Source organism: Chrysemys picta, chromosome 4 (genome assembly GCF_011386835.1).
Source record: "Chrysemys picta bellii isolate R12L10 chromosome 4, ASM1138683v2, whole genome shotgun sequence".
Taxonomy (NCBI): domain Eukaryota; kingdom Metazoa; phylum Chordata; order Testudines; family Emydidae; genus Chrysemys; species Chrysemys picta.
The window spans coordinates 27652973-27674592 of NC_088794.1; the positions used below are offsets into that span (position 1 = coordinate 27652973).

A 21620-nucleotide genomic window follows, 5' to 3' on the forward strand; every position below is an offset into this window, starting at 1 on the left:
ATAGCGTTACTGTGAACATCGCTGAAGCCGCGGAGCAGGGGAAAGGCTGTGGGCTCTGCAGACCTCAAGGGAAATCCCTGAGACGATCCCTCCACCAGCTCAAGCCCACGCAGGGCCAAGAGCTGATGTGGTGAATGGATTTCACCCACCTCTTTGCACTCGTTGCTGACCGACTCCACAGGCAAGCTCTGGCTGGTGGCTGTGACTACTGCGCTGCTGGCACTCTTGTTCCGCCCGTGCCCTTTCCTGAAGACAGTTTTGGAGGGACTTTGGAGCTGGGGGTGCAGCTCCCGGTTTGGAGAGGAAGGTGTGGAAGTGATCACCAGAGTCTTCAAAGCAGTTACCTCTGCTTGCAGCATGTCGATCTGGGAGACAAGGAGAGTCAACAATGCCACCACCTCCACCCAGCAGAGTACCTTGCACTGTGCAGGGAATGCACGCTCAGGATCCAGGGGCATCCGCACCACCCAGCCACACACTCAGCCTAGGAGACATCTCCTGATCCATCCACAACATCTGCCCAGCTCTTCCATCCCGTGCCCCGTCCCAGAATCTCAAACCAGGGAGCAGGGTCTGTACAGATCAGAAACAAGTTGCAGAGCCTTCCCTGCCCCTTCCCAGTCCACATCCTCCGCAACGGCCCAGGCTACGCAGACAGGGCATATTTAAGTCTTCTAGCCAGAGACCCCTTCCCTGATGAGGAGTCAGCAGCAGATGCAGCTCCATGCCCCCGTGGTACATCCTGATCAGGGAATCCTGTCCCTAACTCCTCTCTCCCCAGCCTCCCTTATCCGTGGTGCCTCTAAGCAGCAGCTTGTCCTCACGTTTGCTACGTGACAAACTGCAGCTAGGTGAAGCTGCTGGTCAGTTCTGTGCTTGTGGGAGCCCAGGTGAAAGTCTGGACCCTGTTTTTCATAGGAGAGTTGGATCTGCTGCTGGTTTAAATGGCACGTTTCCCCACATTCAGTAGCTGCTGTGCGGTGAGCTGAGAGACCTACTGAATGTCTAGAGGCCAGTAGTCCAGGAGGTCCCACTGGGAGGAGACTGGATGGGATGTGACCCTTAGCTACGTTGCTATCCCCCTGCCCACAGGCAGCCCCGTGTTCGTACAGCAGGAGGGTGGGATCGGAGAGTCCTCACCTTTCCTCGTGCCTCCCTCAGCTGCTTCTCTGACGCTGCCTGCTTAGTGTTTGCATCTCTTACCATCTTGTGCGCTTCCTACAGTGGAGAGAGAACACGTTACCTCCTGCTCATCGCAGCCAGAGTCCCAGCTACACACAGCCCCTGCAATGAGCAACCCCACAAAGCCAAGCGACACATTCTACCCTGCACCCTGGTGTTTTACATGCAGCTCAGCAGTTCTCCTGGGGGGCAGGGTACTCAAAGGTCCCTAGCAAGTGTGGCAGCCTTCCCAACGACAGCGGGGAGCTCAGAACACAATACCCCCCTCCCAACGCCCCTGGGGCAGTGCCCCCGGCGCATGCCTGTCTCCGACTGGCACAATAAGGATCTGTCCAGTGCTAGGTGTTTGAGTGTCCTGGGCTGCTGGAAGACAGGATTTTACTGGCCTGTGAGCTCATCATGAGCCATGGCACAAGAACGTGGGTCCTTTCAATATTCACCCCCTCCAGCAGAATGCAGTAAAGCAGCTCCCAGGGGTGCAGTGCACTGAGGGCATTGTGGTGCCTCTCTCCAGGCAAGGGCCGGGTGCTGGCATCTGGGAGAGGGCTGGGGAGCAGCAGGCAGCCTGGAGAATGGGCCACATGAGAACAGCTGCAGCAAGCCCGGGGCATGGCTAGTGCACCAGCGGAAGGGCTAAACTGCCTAGATTCAGCAGCAGCAGCAGCAGTCGAATAAACCTGTGATGTGGACCAGCTGCTTGGGGGGAAGCAGGACACAAACACCCAGACTCTCCTAGACCGGGTCCCGCCTCAGACACCACTGGCTGAAAACCCAAGTGTAATGAATACACGCGCTGCTTTATTTTATGTTTCCTGACAGCGTGGCTGGGGTGACTGGAGATGGAGTGGGGGAAAAGGAGAACGCCTGTTTCCCATACCAGTGCCCTGCATGCTGCCCCTCCCCATTAACACAGCTGCCAGCTTGCACCATGCTCTGCCATCCTGCATACGCAATCGGCCAGCTCTACTGTTCAGACTGCGAAGGGCTGGCCATGAATGCATGGAACCCCAAAGCGTGAGCAAAGTGAGGAGAGAGCCTGTCCCAAGGGGGACAGTGAGTGACCTCCATTTAGGGAGTAACTGGGGAAGGGGGAGGGAAGTGGTACCTCAAACAGACTGGCTGTCAGCTCCTCCAGCTCCTGCTCCAGCTGCTCTCTGACCTTTGACAGCCTCTCACATTCCTCATCCTTCAGCTTCAGCTCCTGCAGAGAGGACAGTGGGGACTTTGGCATGCTGGGCAGAAGCACATGCCAGGCCCCAGTACGCTCTGCAGACAGCACCACCTTCTTCCACGTGCCTCAATCTCTCCCACTGCGTCCTGCTGCCTCCTCCCCTCTGCACGCACTGACGCTACCCCTTCCCACGTCTGTGCAGATTCCAGCCCCACCTTCTCCACTCACCCCCTATCACTCCAGACGCTCAGGTTGCACTCATTGTTAGTACCCTAACAGGACATGCTCCCACCTTCCAGCCCATGGATACTCCTGCCCCGTCTACCCTTTTCACCCCTCAATTCCTGGTCTGTGCCCCCGCCCCAGGGGTGCTTGCCCCCCCACACCTCCCCGCGCCCAAGCCTTTACCTTCTGTGCTCTGTGGAGCTCCTCCTTCAGGAACTCTGATCCCTTCTCACGGATCTCCACTGAGGAACTGCGCAGGCGGGAGACATTGAGCTGCGCCGTGGATTGGTCGTCTCCCCCACCTGCCTCCCTGCAGCGAGGATCCAACTGCGGCAGCTCCTTCCCACCGCTGGATGATGCCAGCGGCTTCCACTGTCCCACCGCCGGCTGCTTCTGGAGCTGCTGGCTGCCTTCTTTGAACGGGGCCTGGCTGGGGGACACAAGCGTGTGAAACATGAGCCGAGGATCAGAGATCCAGGGTGTGGACAGCGCCAGGATCCAAGCAGCTTATGGCCACACCCAGATCTCGTCATTTAAGGGGTTTGCGGTAGAAAGCTCTCCCCCCAGTGGAAATGAGCATTTGGCTAATGGCCAGCACTGAGAGGGATCGCGATACCCAGGGAATGAGAATGCTGCAGGAAGTGTGTATAGCTCTAAGGAGTGTGGAAGGGCGAGGGGGCGACATGGGGCTGATGTGCCACTTGAGACCAGAACACAGGGCAGGTTAATCCACAGCTCAGGTGATAACGTCACTGCAGAGCCGAGGGGTCTCCAACAGCATTTGCACGCCGGCCGGATCGTGTCATGCTGGTGTCTTGCCCCACTGTGCGTACATGGGCTGCAAAGCTCTTCCCCTGGCTTGGTGATCCACAAAGGAGTCCCACAGCACTGGGCAGAGCAGGGCAGCGCACACATCTGGCCTGCTGCCCTGGGGGTACAGGACAGCCAAGCAAGATGTTAACTGCAGACAGGTCAAAGGTCTGAGAGAGCATGAACGGCACTCAGGCCAGCCACATCCCAAAACAGCCAAAGGACCCGTTGGGGCTCCATGCTTAAGGGACCTGCAGCTCAGGGGCTAATCCCCCACTCCAGAAACTGAATCCACCTCTCTAGAGGTAAGATCAGGAAGGAGAGGCAACTCACAGGCTTCATCTCTCACCATCCCAATCCCAGGTGCCCTGGGATTTGGGGAAGAAGCACAGACTCCCTCAGTGCCAGAGTCTCGTTAAAGAGCGGAGGGGGGCGACACAAGGGGCATCAGGCAGGATTAGCTCAGAGGAGCTGCTTTTGCACTGTGGGTGGCAGCGCTGAGTTCGCTCTCCCTCGGTGGAGGGCCTTCTAGGAAGGGAAAACCCTAAACAAGTCACTTCCTCCCATTCAGCTCTTTGAACAAGGACCGGGGCAGAATCACCAGGGGATACACTGGGCCCAGGAGCCCATTATAAGGACCACGTTTTTGTCAGAGGGAGATTAGAGGTAATGTAAGGGATGGGATGGCAGAGAGGCCACCCCACCCCCTGTATCTGTGCTGTCACGCTGCCCTCAGCAGGCACCTAGCCAGGGAGAGCTGAACAGCCCAGGGAGAGATCACAGCTCCTTGGGAGGAATAAAAGCAGAGGTGCCATTTTGGGAGCCCAAGTTTCGTACAGGAGATGAGCTCCCAGGCAGAGCTCTTAAGGGCAGCACAGCCTGAGTGTGGAATGTGAGATCTGCAAAGGAGACCTGCTACTCCCAGCTTGTGGCCCTGGGGCAGGGAGTCAGTGTTTTGTTTACAAACAGAGGCAGGGTGATTAAGATAAGAAAGGGCTGGTAATTAAATTAAGGATCTGGAAGTCATTAGATGAGCCTGTAAAACAGGAATCCCTCTGCAGGGGGTGGCGGGTGTTGCAGGGGATGCAGAAGAAATACAGCCAAGCCTTCTGAGCCATGGTTACATTCAGAAAGGTGGGAGATTTGGGGGGCGTAGGTGAAAAGAAGGGGCCAAAACCCAGGGAAGGGACAGCAGTGGTATAGAGAACAGGAGTACTTGTGGCACCTTAGGGCAGGTCTTCACTACAGGGGGGGGTCGATTTAAGATACGCAAATTCAGCTACGCGAATAGCGTAGCTGAATTCGACGTATCGCAGCCGACTTACCCCGCTGTAGGGACGGCGGCAAAATCGACCTCTGCGGCTTCCCATCGACGGCGCTTACTCCCACCTCCGCTGGTGGAGTAAGAGCGTCGATTCAGGGATTGATTGTCACGTCCCATCGATCCCCGAGAGGTCGATTTCTACCCACCGATTCAGGCGGGTAGTGTAGACCTAGCCTTAAAGACTAACAAATTTATTAGAGCATAAGCTTTCGTGGGCTACTGCCCACTCCTTCAGATGCATATAGAGTGGAACATATATTGAGGGGATATATATATGTGTGTATATATATATATATACACACACTCTGTGTGTGTGTGTGTGTGTGTGTATATACACACACACACACACACACACACACACACACACAGAGTGTGTATATATATATATATACACACATATATATATCCCCTCAATATATGTTCCACTCTATATGCATCTGAAGGAGTGGGCAGTAGCCCACGAAAGCTTATGCTCTAATAAATTTGTTAGTCTCTAAAGTGCCACAAGTACTCCTGTTCTTTTTGCGGATACAGACTAACACGGCTGCTACTCTGAAACCAGTGGTATAGAGAAGTTCCCATCACCTTATTATCTGAGCGCCTTACAAGGTCTAACCTATTTCTCCTCACAGCCCCTCCGTGAGGTAGAGCTGTGCTGTTATCCCCATTGTACAGACGGGGCACTGAGGCACAGAGAGACTAAAGGCCAGATTTTCAAAGGAATTTAGGCACCTAGTGGGATTTTCAAAAGCACCTAGAAGGTTAAGTGCTTTGTAAACCCCATTAGATGCCTAGCTGCATCTTTGGATGCCTAAAAACCTTTGAAACTCTGTCCCTAAGGCATACAGGAAGTCCATGGAGGAAGTAGAACCCAGGTCTCTCAGGGCTAGCTCCTTATTCACTGTACCAGCCTCTCTCTCTGCTATATGCTGCAAAAAAAAAAAAAAAAAGGACTCTGATAGATGGGAGCAAAATCAAGAAGGCCAATTCTCTGAGACTCCAACAAATGGTCCGAGGCAATTGGAAAGGATGCCATGGTTGACAGCATGAAAAGCAGCACAGAGATCAGGAAGGATGAAGAAAGAAAGGAAGAGAATAACAGTCAGATGAGAGGAGATCACTTAAGCCCCAAGGGGTGGCAGGTTCTGCCCCAGGCTAGGTTGTAGAGCAATGGCTGCTGTGAAATTTTACATTTTAACTGAAAATCATTTTGTTTTTGTCATTTTTTGTTCTGAGTTTGAAAAAGGAAGGAATGAGAAAGTGTAGTATGAGTATCAGATGTGTTTATGCCTCAAATTCTTAGGGTTTCAGCTGTATCCAGGCCAATTCCAGAACAAAAATCAGAAATTGCATCCAAAGAGTCCATAAAGTCAACGATTATTGTCATGATTTGCATTATTCACTGGGCACCATCTTTGTGCTCAGCAGAATATGCCAGGAAATGTAGTCCCTGAGGCAATGTGTATAAAATGTGTAGCCCTGGATAAGATGGCTCAGATATTTTAGTATGAAGTGTATAGTTATTGAGCACATGTTAATATCTATGAGTGAAGGTGCTGACAGCAACAGAAGTTTTACTTGATTAAGGACTAGAAGATTTGACCCTCCAACTTTCTTTCAAGAGGAAGAGCTGCCCAGAGCTCCTGTGCCTGTTTATTTTCCTTTCCTGCCTTCAGTGGCCCTGACAGACCTCAGAAGTCTCAATTTTTTTCTCAACTTTAAAATGTGGCATTTTCTTGGTGTTTGATTTTAAGTATTCTCCTGTGAAAACTGCAACTCAATCACTGTAGTGTTGAGTTTAAGAGCCTTCTGGAAAATAACTAGCATACAAACAGAAATCAGCGTTGCCAACTCTCATGATTTTGTCATGAGTCTCATGATAATTATTGTTTTCCTTAAAGCCCCAGATGCTGGAGTCAAGTGGATATGTGATGATTTCAGCCTTCATTCTTAAAAAAAATGAAGTTTCTAGCCCTCGTGGCTGTGGAGAAAGCTTAAAAATGTGACCCCAGTGCACCCTAAAGGCTTGAAAAGCAGAAGGCAAATAAAAAGAACACCAAATCTATTATTTTTACATAATCTCATGAGTTTAAAGCCAATCTCATGATTTTTGGTGAGCCTGATTGATTATTTTTGAATGTTTGTGGTTGGCAATACTGTGAAAGTGACTTGAAAGTGTCAGTTTCATTCCTGTTTAAAGTCAGTTTCTAGTCTATTATTTGTAGTGGAGAAACACCCCTAGAGCCCCAGGCAAGATGTTTCCAAAAGTTAAATGATCTATTCCAAGCTTGGTGAACTGCAAAAAAGTGATAGAAAATAATCTAGACTTTTCTACAATTGTTTCATTCAAGAGTTAGTAACAAAGTAAGAATATACATTAAATTTTTAAACCTAACCAGTGTCCCTTAAGTAACTTGATACAAGATGTCAGAACATATTAGTATGAGAGCTGAGTGGGTCTAATATTTAATTTTCTTTCTTTATATGGGAATTAGATACAGGGCTCCTGTAAGATATATCTAAGTTATTATCTGCAAAACAACTAGAGTCTTCAGGTGCCTAAGTAGTCCCTGGAATCACAGGTAAAGTTGCCTGCCCCCCACCAAAATCTGAAATGGCGCCCGGGAATAAAAGCCTCCGTTATTCACAGCAAGGGAATTCTCCAAACCCTGACTCAGCCCAGCTGAGCCCTTGGGGAAACGGAGATTCGAAAAAGAAGCTGTATGTACTAGCAAGACATCCACCACCAAGATCCCAACTGAGACACAATGCAGATGCTTTAAAATGACCTGAGCAATGCATCCTTACAAGGGGAAGGATGGTCCTGTGGTTGGAGCACTGGGCTGGGTGTCCTAGGATCTAATCCCAGCCCCATTCCTGATTTACTGAGTGGCTTTGGGCAAATCACTTCACCCCTTTGTGCCTCTCCACCTTTAAAATGCAGGTAATTTACACCTCTAGCTGACAGGGGTGTGCAAGGATAATTAACTCATTCATATCTGTACAGCAATTTGAGAACACTGACTATGTATAAGCGCAAAGTTACAGTCCCCGATACATTTTTATATGAAATAAGACCACACAAGAGAGAGCTGTGGTCTCTTTCGAAGCCTTGGCCTCGATTTTTAAGGTCTCACCTGCAAGACCCACATGTGGAGTGAACTGCACAGAGCTCCCATTACCTCATTCTGAGGGACAAAGAACAAAGCTGACCACAGCAGGACTCAGTCCTGTGACTCCAGGGAGCCCTGGTGTTTGTGAAGTGGTCTCTGCCCCGATCCAGGATTTCTGATGGATGTAACTTACAATAAAAAAAGTGACACCAGCAGGTCTGTGTGGGATACAAGCAAATACACAGTGGGCCTAAAGTTAAGGACATTGACTCCCATCTGATCCAAAATTTCATTGTGGTAAGGGAACCCTCACCCCCTTTCACCGTAAACCCGCATTTCACACACACACAGCAACGACCCCCGACTGAGGAGGAGCAGGCTCTATTTTTAACCAAATATTTACCACCCTCAGTCCAGTGCATTTCCATTGAGCAAATACAGGGTCCCTATTTTTCCTCTTTATTGGTTTCAGAGGTTGGCAAGTACATCCACAGCAGAAAGAGGGGCCCAGATGCCAAGCTGAGCTCCCCCTGAAGAGACACCTCCAGGAGACTCCTCTCTGAGGCTCAGCAGCTCCTTGTCAGGAGCTTGCCTTGGGCTCCAGAGGCAGTATCCTGGTTTAGCTTCTGAGCTGGCAGGGGAAGAGGGGCTCTGGCAGCAGGGGATGTGCAGAGTTGAGGATTCCCAAGGGAGTTGGATGGGGGTGACTCCAGCATTGCCAGGGGGGTGAGGGAAATGCTCCAGCAGGGTCAGTAGCCAGCTGTCAGGAGACATCAGTGTGTGGCAAGAGTCCTTGGGGAGCTGGAGAAGGTGCACAGCTCTAAAGGGGAACCTGTCAGGGATCTCCAGCAGGGAAAGCTGCAACCCACCACTGCTGTTAGACAATATGGCCACAGATACAATGTGACATCGGAGGTCAATATGCCTTCCAGGTGTACTGATGCAGCCAACCCCGGTGTCAATCAATAATCGTTGTCAATAGCCCCTTGTGGAGGCTTTGTCCTCCTCCAAGCTGGACGTGGGTGAGAATATCAGCCTCACATTTGGTCTGTGTTCTGCTGTGCCACTCCACGGGCTGTTCATCATGGAAGGGGGCAACAGAGGTGAGGGTAATGGGGAGGTGGAGTACCATAGGGGGTGGATTTGGAGCAGGATCCAAATACAAGAGCCAAAAGGAAAGTAAAGAGGCAAAACAAAATCAGGAGAGAGAATAAGGAGAAGACAGAAAAGGAGAGAGGCAGTGAGAAGTGAAAAAATCAGATGAGATGAGGCCCAGCAGATCACAATTGCTCTAGGATAGAAGACAGCAAAGGACAAGCAGCAGCCAATGCAATTCAGAGTCCCTGGTTAAAAGAGGAGAGGCGCAGTGCAGGGCAACGGGGCGTAGAGAGTGGGAGGTAAAGATAAGAGCAGCAACTAATCCGAAAGCACAGGGAATGAGTGCTGCTGGGGGTTAAAGGTGTATTGCACAGGGCCTGCGCCACTGAATACTAAAGGAGCAGGATTGGGCCCACAGAAGCTTCTTTACTGGGGAGAAAGAGAAGGGCATTAATAAATAAGGAGGGGGCTAAAATGAATGAACCAAAGGCTGAGAAGCCAAATTCCTGTTTAAAAGTCTGCATTAAGGAAGAAAACCAGGAGAAAGAGTTTAGGCCAATTAGGCTGTAATGAAGATCCTATGGTGATTATTGTTTATATAGCACCAAGGGCTGATCCAAAGCTTCCTAAAGCGCACAGAAAGACTCTCAGTGACTTCAGTAGGCGTTGGATCCAGGTCCAAGTGAGCTAGGTTCTTCGCATGCAGGTTTGAAGACAAGATCCCTGATCTCAATTGTTGATAAGAAGCAGATAAATAATTGGGAGGCAGGGGCAAGGGGTGACAGGGAAGAGAGGCAGAATGTATAAAGACAGTTTGTATGGATGACATGAATCCCAGGGTGCTAACAGAACTAGATAACAACTGGAAATTATATTTGAGAAATCATGGGAGAAGGGGGAGAGATATCACAGGATTGGATGGGGAAGCAAATGTGGTACCAATCTTCTAAAAAGGAAGAAAGTGTGATCTTGGCAATTGCTATCTGATAAATCCAGCCCATGTGCCATATAAAATAACACAAAAAATATGCAGAGAAAGAAGTCTTTACGCATCTAGAGGATAATGGGAATCGGTTATTAAGAACAAATAATTCCAAGCAAACTGGATGGCACTTTTGATTGAATTAAAAAAAAACAGGAGGAAGGCAGAATGTATAGCTGGGCTTTAGCAAAGCATTTGATGAGAGTGTCACACAAAACGTTACAAGGCAGATCTCATTCCAGTTGGCTTGAACAGCAGAGTGCTGTCACATGGGTTGAATGAAACGTGGCTCAAGGACCATAAACAAGGTGTACTGAATGATAAATGGCAGCTTGGCGACAGGGATTGGTGCCCAGAGGAACATTACAGAGATTGGCACATTAGGCACGATTTTACCGAACAACCTCATTAATGATCTGGAAGGGGAGGGAAGCCACCACTAATTTAACGTGCAGATTATACTAAATTGGGAAGTGCTGAAAACAGCAGCAAGTGAAAAGGTGTGTGGGGAAAGAATGGGCAAGAAATTAAATGAGCTTCTGCCAGAAAAAATGAAAGCTAATACCACGGAGCAAAAGTAATCCATACAGAGATAGTCAACAGGTCAGAGGCACTGGGGAAGCAGCAACACACCTTGGGGCCCTGCTCCAAAGCCCACTGAAGTCAACAACACTCTTTCCATTGCGAACCCATAGCAAACTCCAACCTAGAAAGAAGCTCACAATGTAATGCAAGCAAAAATAGACAACTATAGTCTGGGAGTGCACATAGAGAAATATTATATGACCAACCAGCAAGGTGATGGTTCTCCCTACATCGTGCTGGCGAGACCACACCAAGTCTATATTATATGCAGCTCTGAGCTGCTCAAATCCAGGGTTGGCAAATCAGAGAGTATTCGGAAGAGAACAAGAGAAATAATTAATGGTTTGGCTGCATTAATGTATGAGAGAAGATTAGCAAACATAAATATGTATAATTTGCCTAAACAATGACAAAGAAAATGGGATTAAGAGTCTTTGAAGGGTATAAACACCAAGGAAGGAGACGAATTAGTCAGTGATCTAACAGGGTATGACTAGGAGGAAAGGGATGAAGTTAATCAAAGGAACATTTAAACTGTATGAGACAAACCCACCCCAGCATACCGCTGTAGAAATCAATGGAGCTGCACCAAGGATAAATATGGCACAAAGCATGAAAAGGAGAGAGGGAGGTCTATTCAGCTGTTAACAGTCTGGTAAATGATGGGATGGAATTCAAAAATTTAAAATTAGATTGGATAGAGTCCCGAAGACTCTATTGCCGGAACAATCCTTCACCAGCCGGGAAACAGACCAGAGGGGAGCTAATAGGTCTTTTCATGTAAGCTGCCTCCTCCTTTGTTTTTTTTTGTTTCTCCTTTTTCATAGGATGGAGGAAAAGCTAATTCAGAGACAAATCGGGGGGGGGGGGGAGAATTACAGGGGAAGCAAGGAAGAAGCAAGTAACAACGGTGGACCCAATGGTGACTCACTTAATGTGTTCCCAGTGACAGCTATATGAGGCACACCATCGCTTAGAGGTGTGTAGTCAACATGGGTATTTTTTTTAGTAACCTACTAGACTACAGGTGTATCCAGATACACTGCAGCTAATGGTACAAGAAGGGTTGTCTGGCATTGTTCTATGGACAGGATAACACACTTGTCAAACCATGTTAGGGAACCAGGTTCCAGCCCAGGAACAGCAAGTCCTGTGGTGCCATGTTTCACCAGGGGTCTCAGAGTTCCTTACCCACCTTAACTAAATAACCCTCACACCAACCCTGAGGGGTCGGCATTATAGCCCCCATTGTGTAGACAGGGAGACTGAGGCACAGAGAGGGTAACAGGCTTCCTCCAAGTCAAACAGTGACTCAGTGGCAAAGCGAGGACTAGGACACAAGGCACCCAGAGTACCAGAGCCCATTTGCTAACTACCAGGCGGCTGCTGCATTACCACCTCTAGCGGCCATGTCATGCTTTGTGTCAGAGGGTATCACAGGAGGGTAAGAACCCAGGTCTTGTGATTCCCAGTCCTGAGCTCTGACTGCTAAGCCACGCTGCCTCCCTTGCACTTTATACCTACACACGACTCCCAAGCAACAATTCCAGTGATGCAATGCCAGGGTGCAGGGCTCTAGGCTCTAGTTTCTGGCCCCAGGCCTGTTAGTCTGGACAGCACATGGCTGATTATCCAGGAATGGGGGCAAACCTTGTGACCAGTCAGCACCCCAGCTCCCCTACAAGCAATCTGGACAGGTGTTAAATGAAGGAAACATGAGTATCTCCTCTGAGGGCAGGTGCCACATCACCCATGGGCCAACGATGAGAAGGGATTGGGAGAACCCCTCCCTGCCTAGCCTGCAAAACAGGGAATGAACAAACCAGCATCATGATGGACATTTTTAGTCCTGCCTATACTACAACTACATTGCTGAGGAACCCTGCAATCCCCCAACTCAGTTTGACTCTAGCTCCACTGCAAGAAAGATCAGTATGCTCCTCATGTTGTGGGACTACCCTGCAGTAACCAGTCCCCTAGCACAGTCGTGGCTACAGTGTAGACGGGATTGTGAAGTACCCAGGCGACTAGGCAGTCAAGCCTTTATCTATATTGCCCTGATGGGGCTCTGAAACCAACATTTCACTGAGACTGAGAGGGTGATGGAGGTTCACACCTTTTGCTGTTGCTATTGTCGGACTGGCTGGAGCCTGTGCTTTGCAGGATGATGGGGCGGTATTTCGAAGGCTCTTCGCAATAGGAAATACTAGCTAGAAACTTTTTTTAGTTGGACTCTGTAGAAAAAAAGAGAAAAATGTGCAGGATCCACACTTTTTCCAGCAGGCCCCACTCGTTTCCTGTGGAGCTGATCTGACAGTTATTTCCTGTACAAACTGCCTGCGCGTCTCTCTGGCTAAACTCTGCATTTGAGTTCACAAGGGGATCCTGGCTCTTCTATTCTGATTTCCTGCCACAGATCAGCCTGAAATCCACACATGCAGAGACAGCAGGAGGCAGGATTCACTGCACAGATTTGAAAAACAGAGTGTTGCCCACACTGATTTAACACTGTGCAGCCAAGCAGTCTCCCCGTACATCCTCAGACACACACCTGCCTGACCTGACTTGCTCAGGCACTCACTAACAAACCTCTGAAAGGTTTATGCCCTGTCACAACAATAGATGCTACCTGCCTACTATTCTGTAGCATGCTGTTCACCTTTCTCATGTTTGCTTTATAGGCAGCAAACAGCTGGGAAGCAGGCCGGGGTGTTCTTGTATATGCTGTTAATTAAGTAGCATCCAATATTTCTATATGCAAGATGCTACACATAAATATACTCTATTGGCACTTTATTGTGGTACATGCCTTATTCAGATTCTGTATCATACACACACACACCCCACACACACTTTAGAAGAGATCAGACCTTGAAAAATTCAGCCCACATGGGGACAGTTATTAGAAACTCAAAACCAGTGGTCAGATTGGAAATGCTTGGGCAACCTGAACTAGAGCTGTTCCTGCAGATTGCACTATTAGTGATGGTGCAGTTTTAGTTGCTTGGAAGCTGTAAATTCCCCCATATTTTCCTCTTTCCGGGGCAAGTGTACTACACACACACACACACCCCACATTAACTTGCCCAGAGGCCACGAGACGAACAATGCAATGTCTGTATATCACACTTTAAAAAACAAAAACAAAACCAGGGGCAGTTTTCATATTAGGAAACTATTTCCTCATTAGCTGCCCAATCCTGCTCCCATTGGAGTCAGTGGAAATGCTGACAGTGACTTCAGTGGGATCCAGAATCGGACCCAAAATTCCAAGGATAACTTTTCTCCCCATCATCTCATCTCCTTTTCTCATCACCATTAACTTTCTCTGAGCCATTCAGCGTTAACCCCGTCTCTCTGCCCTTTAGCACTCTCTCCCCCACGTTTCTCTTTATTCCTGCGGCCCATCAGTTTCTCATCTCTCTTCTCCCTCACGTTCTTCTGTTCACCTTGGTATCTTTCCCCTGCTTCCTGGATTCTGCCTTACCCCTTTCCCAGGCTCTCACGCAGCCACATCACTGTGCAGCTAAAGACCAGTTTCTGAGGGAGAAAATAATCTCTAGCGAATAAACACGGTTTCCACGTGGAAGAAGAAGAAACTACAGAGGGCATCTCTCTATGCTGCCTGCACACCTCATTTTGACACGCTGGGTGCTCCTTGGGGCCGGGGGCACAGTCGAAGGTAGCAGTGACCTCAGGAGAATGCAGCCTTCTGGATTTGAGGTTCTAGAAACTTTATGAACACTGCAGAAACTAAGGTCAGGTCACTCCCTGCTCCTTCCTCTGATGTTCTAATATGCTCCCCTACTTTGGGTCTGAGCAGATCTAACTAAACCTTTACAGACTTCCTTCCCACACAGTCAAAGGTCTCTGCCATCCATCCATCCATCTCTCTTTGCACACGCACACAGACAGGGGATGGGATACATAACACAGGAAAGCGGGTCCCTGGGATCACAGTCCCAGGGACAAGAAGTTGGAGGAGTAAGAAACCTCCTTCCTTCCCAAAAGGATCTCAGAAGGGATCGCACAACCCCACAGAGCTCCCATTCAAGCATTAACGGAACCATAACCAGCTGCTCCGGAACAGACCCTGAGCATTCATTCAGCACCAACATCCAAACTCGGAGCCGAAGGACCAGCGCTAGTGACCCAGAGCCAGGCACCCAACAACCCCATCAGGGTGTTTCGCCCCCAGCACCTGCCCGGGGGCCGTTCACTCCTTCCTCAGAGACTTTCCGCTCCTCCTTTTCAGACCATCTTCAAGTTTCGCTCCTTCCCACCCAGCTAGGAAGGAAAGGTGTCTGATGAGCGCTCCACGCCCCTAGCCTAGGGCCCCCACGGTAGAGCGCCCAGGGCCGGGGCGCTGGAACAATTTGTGTAATGGGGGTGCTGAGAGCCATTGAACAAACTGTAAACCTTGCATGTGATGGAAACCACTTCCAGCCGGGGGCGGGGGGGGGGGGGGGGGGAGTGCGGCAGCACCTCCAGCACCCCTAGATCCAGCACCTATGAGCAGGGACCAGGAGCACCCAGGGGTGCACGCCCCAGGGAGGCCCACTGAAGGAGGGGGAGCAGGCGGCCACCACAGGCTCAGGGAGCGGCACCCCCGGTGCGGGTCCCATTACGGCTACAGTGGACAAGCCGCTCCCCGGGCGCGCTCAGGGGGGTCCCCGCGCCCCAGCCCGGACTCCGTCCCCCCGAGCCCCTCCCGAGAAAGAGGGAGCCAGGGCGCAGGGAAGTTTTTTAGACGGGGAGGGAGGAAGCCGGCTCCAGACCTACCCGCTCCACATGCTGGCTCCGGCCCCCGCCCCGCGCTGCCCGCGGCCCCTCACTCCGGGCGCGCTGCTGCAGCCATCCCTACGCCGGGCTGGGGGCCAGCGGCGACTCCCCGGCCCCGCGCGCTGCGGCAATCCCGGGAACCCCTGCCCGCCGCGCGCCTCCGCTCCAGCCTGGCTCCGCCGCCGGGGGCGGGGGGAAGAGGGGATGGAGGTCACATGACCTCGGGGCGGCTCCAATTGCAGCATGCACGTCCCCCTACCCGAGCCTCATGTGACTGATAATTCAGCACCGAGCCCGGAGCTCTCCCCAGGCTCGCCTGTCATCCACGCGCCGGGCATCCTGCAACTCCCCTGCACAGACACTGGCGGTGCATGGAGCGCAGCCTCCCCGCCCCCGCCCACTCTGCTCCATCACAGGGACACCCCCCCCCCCCCCGACTCAAAAATCACTGCAACAGTCGTGCCTGGAGACTGAGAGGCAGGATGGAGGATGGAGGAGAAAGATCCCTGCTCCCCAATTGTATGGGCTGGCTTGAAAATTCAGCAGGCAGGGTCTCCGCTCTCCCTTCCTTGCACCCAGCACAAACGCTGACAGCGCAGATTGTTTCCTCGGGCGGGTTCCCTGGAGAGAAGGATGCTAATGAGGAAGATCAATGGGGAGGCCTGGCTGACAGCAGCCTAGGCATTTTGACTTCATCCAGAGGTGCTGGTGCTGCTGCCACACCCCCTGGCTTGAAGTGGTTTCTGTCCTACACAGCATTTACAGTTTGGTTTAATGGCTCTCAGCACCCCTGGCTTCGTCCGTGTGCTCTGGGATAAACCACGAGACTGAATAATGCTGATGCTTTGTTCAGACGTCCCTGCTGGGAAACAGTGGCAAATGCAAATGGCAGGCATTAAAGCAGAATTGCGTGGGTCTTTCCCTCCCCTCCACCCCCAGTTTAGGACTCAATTCTGCGGCTAATCCGTGCATGACACTTTCATTGACCTCCCTGTATTATGCAAGGAAAGCATCTGCAGAGTCAGGCCCATAACTGCAGAATGGTAATTACATTATCGTGTTACTGTATTTCTTAATATCTCAGGTTTCTCCACACCCATTGCAAGGGCCGAATTGGACAGTTGAGTAGCCCAAGAATCTAGTCTACACCATCTACACTTTCCAGACCTAGAGATATGACCCAGCTCCTCCTCCCTGAGCTGAATTCCATGGAGTTTAGTGTCTTTAAGAGGAAACTTTAAAAACCAAGAGCTTCTCTGCTCTGGATGGACAGTCAAAGCCCTGTGGTGTCGCTGATTCCCCTTACAGGCCAACAGCAGAATTTGAACTCAAGGTCCTTCAGCACTAAAAGCATGAGTGAATGCTTGAGCAAAAGGACTATTAGCCAGGCAAATGGGCGGTCTCTCTGGCTGGCTGTGGTATTTATATGCAGGGCCGGCTCCAGGGTTTTGGCCGCCCCAAGCAGCCAAAAAAAGATCTGCAGCGGCAATTCGACGGGAGGTCCTTTGCTCCCAGCGGGAGTGAGGGACCATCCGCCGAATTGCCGCCGAATACCTGGACGTCCCGCCCCTCTCCGGAGCGGCCACCCCAAGCACCTGCTTGCCAGGCTGGTGCCTGGAGCCGGCCCTGTTTATATGACCCCCATCACCATAGCAAATGAGCATCTCACCCTCACCGTCTTTAATGTATTTATCCTCACAACACCGCTGTGAGCTAGTGCAGTGTTATTTTATTATCACCATCGTACAGATGGGGAACTGAAGTACAACGAGTATGTCTACAAGGCAAAACAACAGCAGTTGAGACTCTCAGAGCCCAGGTCTACAGACTTGGGCTCACACTACGGAACTAAAAATAGCTGTGTGGCTGTTTCAGCTTGGGCTGGAACTCAGGCTCTGAAACCCTACCCTCCCCACCTGGGCCTCAGAGTCCAAGCCCAAGCGTCTACACCGGGGTGGCCAACCTGATCGTGAGAAGGAGCCAGAATTTACCAATGTACATTGCCAAAGAGCCACAGTAATATGTCAGCAGCCCCCCATCAGCTCCCAGCGCCTTCTACCCACCGGCAGCCCCACCGATCAGCGCCTCCCCCTCCCTCACCTCACGATCAGCTGTTTTGTGGCGTACAGGAGGCTTGGCGGGGTGGAGGGAGGAGCGAGGGCACGGCAGTCTCAGGGGAGGGCACGGGAAGAGGTGGAGTGGGGGCAGGGTCTGTGGCAGAGCCAGGGGTTGAGCAGTGAGCAACCCCCTGCACATTGGAAAGTTGGTACCTGTAGCTCCAGCCCCGGAGTCGGTGCCTATACAAGGAGCCGCATTTTAACTTCTGAAGAGCTGCATGTGGCTCCGGAGCCACAGGTTGGCCACCTCTGCTCTACACGGCTGTTTTTAGCACCCTTGCACAAGCTTTGTGAGCTCAGGTCTGCAGACCCAGGCTCTGAGACACACTGCCACAGGTTTGGGTTTGTTTGTGTTTTTTGGGGGTGGTGGTGGAGGAGGGTTGTGCCACATAGAGATCCTCAGAAGGACTATGTGACTTGCCCAAGCTCATACAGGATGCCTGTGGCGGAGCAGGAATTGATTCCAGCTCTCCCACAGCCCAGGATAATGCTCCAGCCATTAGGTCATCCTTCCTCCCAGTGGCTGGTGGTTATGTTCTGTAGATCAGGGAGGAGGGAGGTGTAACCCACAGATCAGTAGGTGATACTGGCACTGTTGTAAGTGATAGGTAGTTGATTCATGTCCTTGATCAAATTTCCTACTATTGTTGCATTGGGTGCTACCCTCCCATCTCAGTGAGGACTGAAACACTTCTGCTTGCCTGAAGGCCTGTTCCTGCAGTCCTCACGTAGGCAGAATTACCATGCACCCCATGACATGGCAAGGTGAAGAGGGAATCAGGGTTTATGTTCATGCCACTATAAGTGGTTCGGCTCAAACAAGCCTGTGAAGCCAGTATTTGTATTTAAAGTCTGGAAGACGAGTTAAATTTTGTTTAAATTATGTTATTGCCTAGGTACTACAAGCATCATTACTGTATATATACACATTATTATGTGTATTACAACCAACTTCAGGGCCCTCTTGTGCTATGCACTGTGCAAACACATAGCAAAAGGCAAGCCCTACTACAAAAAGCTTGCAATTTGAATAGACAAGACCAGGGCCAGCTCCAGGCACCAGCTTAACAAGCAGGTGCTTGGGGCGGCCAAGGGAGAGGGGCGGCACCTGCGGCAATTCGGGGGTGGCAAGTCCCTCACTCCCTCTAGGAGCGAAGGACCTGCCGCTGAACTGCCGCCGCCGATCGCGGCTTTTTTTTTTTTTTTTTTTGCTTGGGGCGGCAGAAATGCTGGAGCCGGCCCCTGTACAAGACACACAGGCAGAGCTATCATCCTCATTTTACAGATGGAAAACTGAGGCACAGACAGAGTAAGTGATTTGCCCGAGGTCACACAGAGTCTGTGACAGAGCCAGTCACTTAATCCAGATCTCCTGAGTCCCAGTATAATGCCTTAACCACAACTCCATCCTCACTCAAACACCCAAGATAGGTTAGTTAGCTCTATAGAAACAGATCTGTTCTAAACTGGAGAACAGGTCATTGATTGCCCAGGGGAAGGAGTGCAATGTTGCCAACTCCTGCAATTTTATCATGAGTCTTGCAATATTTGGTGTTTTTCCTAAAGCTCCAGCTGCTGGAATCAAGAGATTTACATGAGACTCTTGGCTCTCATTTAAAATAATGAGTAAGTTCCTAGCTCTGATACAAAAAAAAATCTTGAAAAGGAAAAGTGAGTGCACTCTAAAGGCTCAGAAGACAAGTAGGACCCCCTCCCCGTTTATTTTTTTTAAAGAATGTTTTTAAACCAAGGTCCTGATTTTGGTGGTCCTGGCTTGTGATGTCTGAGTGTTTGGAGTTGCCATTACTGGGACTAATGAAAGAACAGTGCCTTCTCCTATAGCCAAGATCTGCAGAAGATCAGATGATTCCTGTTCTGCCATGGAAGCAGTTTTGCAAGAGTGGACCCCACTGCTGGTGAAGGGGCCTAGAGATTAAAACAGCATATGGCTGGGAATTTAAATTGGCACCAGCAACTGCAACCTCGCCCCTTCCCCCCCCGCCACACGAACACATCACTCCAGCTGGTATCCCCTCCACCTCCTGCTGAAACAGCTTTCTGATCACCGTGGGAAGTGTGGAATTTAAAGATGCAATAATGTACAGGGAATGGAGAAAAACAGCCAGTGACAGCTGGGTACTGGTATCAACTGGATGGGTCAGAAACACTGATAAAATTATGCCATGACTTTAAAACCTCTGCGCATTCTGGGGTTACAAAAACCTTTGCTTAGCTAAGTAAGAATTGTTATTGAGCACAATGCCGGTAAGAGGTGGAAAAGGGGTGCAGCAAATGTGATGCTTGTATTCATATTGCAAAGACAGGTCTCCCTAGGAGAGGGAGAGTCCCAGATGCAGAACTACCTCATGAGAGCTCCAATGGACTCCACTGCTGTTGATGAGTTTGGGCCACTGCTGGAGACCATGGCCCCAGTTATCAGCTAGTCCATCCTTACGCTCAGTACATTAACAAGGAAGGTAAAGGGAAAAGTACCTTTGTGCTCCCTGTGGGACCGGTGCAGCCCCTGGTGTCAATCAGAGCAGCCACAAGGCTGCTCTAATTTACATTCTGTCTCCCATGGTCCCCTACAGGCCATAGGAAACAAAGAACAGCTAGACAGCGATGCATTCAGACCACCCCTTCCCTTTCCAAGGGTAGTGCATTTTGGCCACCTCTTCCCTCCCACTCTTTTACCTGCTCTTAGTTCCTGTCCCATCTCACCCCGGCATGCCCTTGGGAACCCTCACAGTTCTGCACCAATAGAGGGTTCCCAAGGGTATGCACGGGAGATATTCCCTAGGGGCTGTCTCCCCCAGCCTTTCCACCCACAAAGCAGCACAAAGGGACCATAGGAAAATCAGCCCCACAGTCCAGCAGCTAATTGCTATGCTATTTGCTGAGGACTAATCTAGAATGTGGCCTGCAAGTCATCAAATTAAAATAAAAGAAGAGTCTAACAGCAGTTCTAGCAAATTAGCTCAGTACTAGAAGTGGGTCTCCAGGGAGTTACACATGGATCAGGGGAGAAACTCTAGATCCAAAGGTGTGATGGGATAGCAAGCCAGTCAGACCAGCCCCGTAGAATATCACCAAAGGTAGCCCAGCACAGCTCATTCCTTTAGGAGGCATCTAGAACAGCAAGGAAGAAGAGTATGAAGCATCCCCCAGCACTCCCCACATTAGGACACAAGCTGAAGACCTCCCCAAACTTGTGTATGGTGTAATTGAGGAGGGACAATGGGATCTGGATCAACTGGACTATGGGAAAATACCTCAGTTGAAAAGAGGCAGATTATTAATGCATGGGCTGTCCTTTGCTACCTCTCTTGTACTCTGCCCCCACCCCCCATAGCCTATGCCCACCATTAGCCCCCCTTGAATGCCCTTTCAGCCCGCCCTCAGGCAAAGCCAAGGCACCTAGCCACTGTCAGCTCCACCCCCTCCCTCAAACCTGCTGAATCCCTTCAGAGTTGGCTCATTACCAGCCTCTTCTCCCCCACCATTGCTGCCTACCTCTCCACCGCCGTGGGCTCCTCTTGGCCCCATGGCTCACGCGCAGGGCATTCAGATGTGAGGGCAGCAGCTCTCCAGGTATCAGCAGCCCTGACCCCTGTCTCACTCCTGGATGGGTAACTGAAGGCAGACGGACTGTACACAGTGGTCCCTGGATCCATTGCCAACTGCAGCTGGTGATGGCGTGCGGTGGGTGACGGGGGCGATCATGCGGTGAAGCTCCTCACAGGAGTCCATGTCACCCACACGGAAGGGAGAGGGTGTTGCTCAGTGGGCTGCCTTGTGCCGCTGCATGTTCAGGATCCATTCAGGCCAAGGTCTGTGAACAGACAGCAGGGCATCACTACGGGAATTGTCAACAGTGGCCCGGAAGCCCCAGAACTCTGCCTGTCTCCCCTGCCTAGCAGCAACAGCATGGGCCACAGTGGCTCTAACCTTTGCTACCTCCAAGAAGCAGCTGGGAGGAGGGGAAAGTATCTTCAGCTCAGCCAGGCAGCCCTTAACTTACAACTCCATGTAATAATTAACTCCCAGGGGCTGGCTGTCAGAATGAAGGATCCTGGGACTTGGAAGGGAAAATGCTTCTAGGAAACTGGCAAAGACAAGAAGAAAGACACTTGAGGGGGGAAGGTGCATTAGAACAGAACGGGTTCGGGAACACCTTGCTGGGTGTTCTGCCTCCACACAGCTGCTGGTGCTGTCACGGTGTCCCCCAGCT

The 21620-nt window shown here is 50.7% G+C and overlaps 1 protein-coding gene across 10 annotated transcripts in view; it reads right to left on the bottom strand.

Moving 5' to 3' along the window:
• Window positions 1–21339, bottom strand: part of RAB3IL1 (RAB3A interacting protein like 1) — a 34735-nt gene extending 13396 nt beyond the window's left edge. For 2 of the 10 annotated variants that reach the window (XM_065591843.1, XM_024110654.3), the window contains exons 1-5: window positions 15273–15568; window positions 2762–3008; window positions 2288–2383; window positions 1141–1218; window positions 150–365 (exon numbers count right to left, since the gene is read on the bottom strand). In XM_065591843.1, the coding sequence (XP_065447915.1) occupies window positions 150–365; window positions 1141–1218; window positions 2288–2383; window positions 2762–3008; window positions 15273–15517 (882 nt within the window). In that variant the 5' untranslated portion in view covers window positions 15518–15568. Of the gene's footprint in view, window positions 1–149; window positions 366–1140; window positions 1219–2287; window positions 2384–2761; window positions 3009–15272; window positions 15580–20902 lie in introns of those variants that run through there. The other 8 variants (XM_065591849.1, XM_065591846.1, XR_010600435.1 and 5 more) reach the window with 7 other exon arrangements.
• Window positions 21340–21620: the final 281 nt, after the last annotated feature.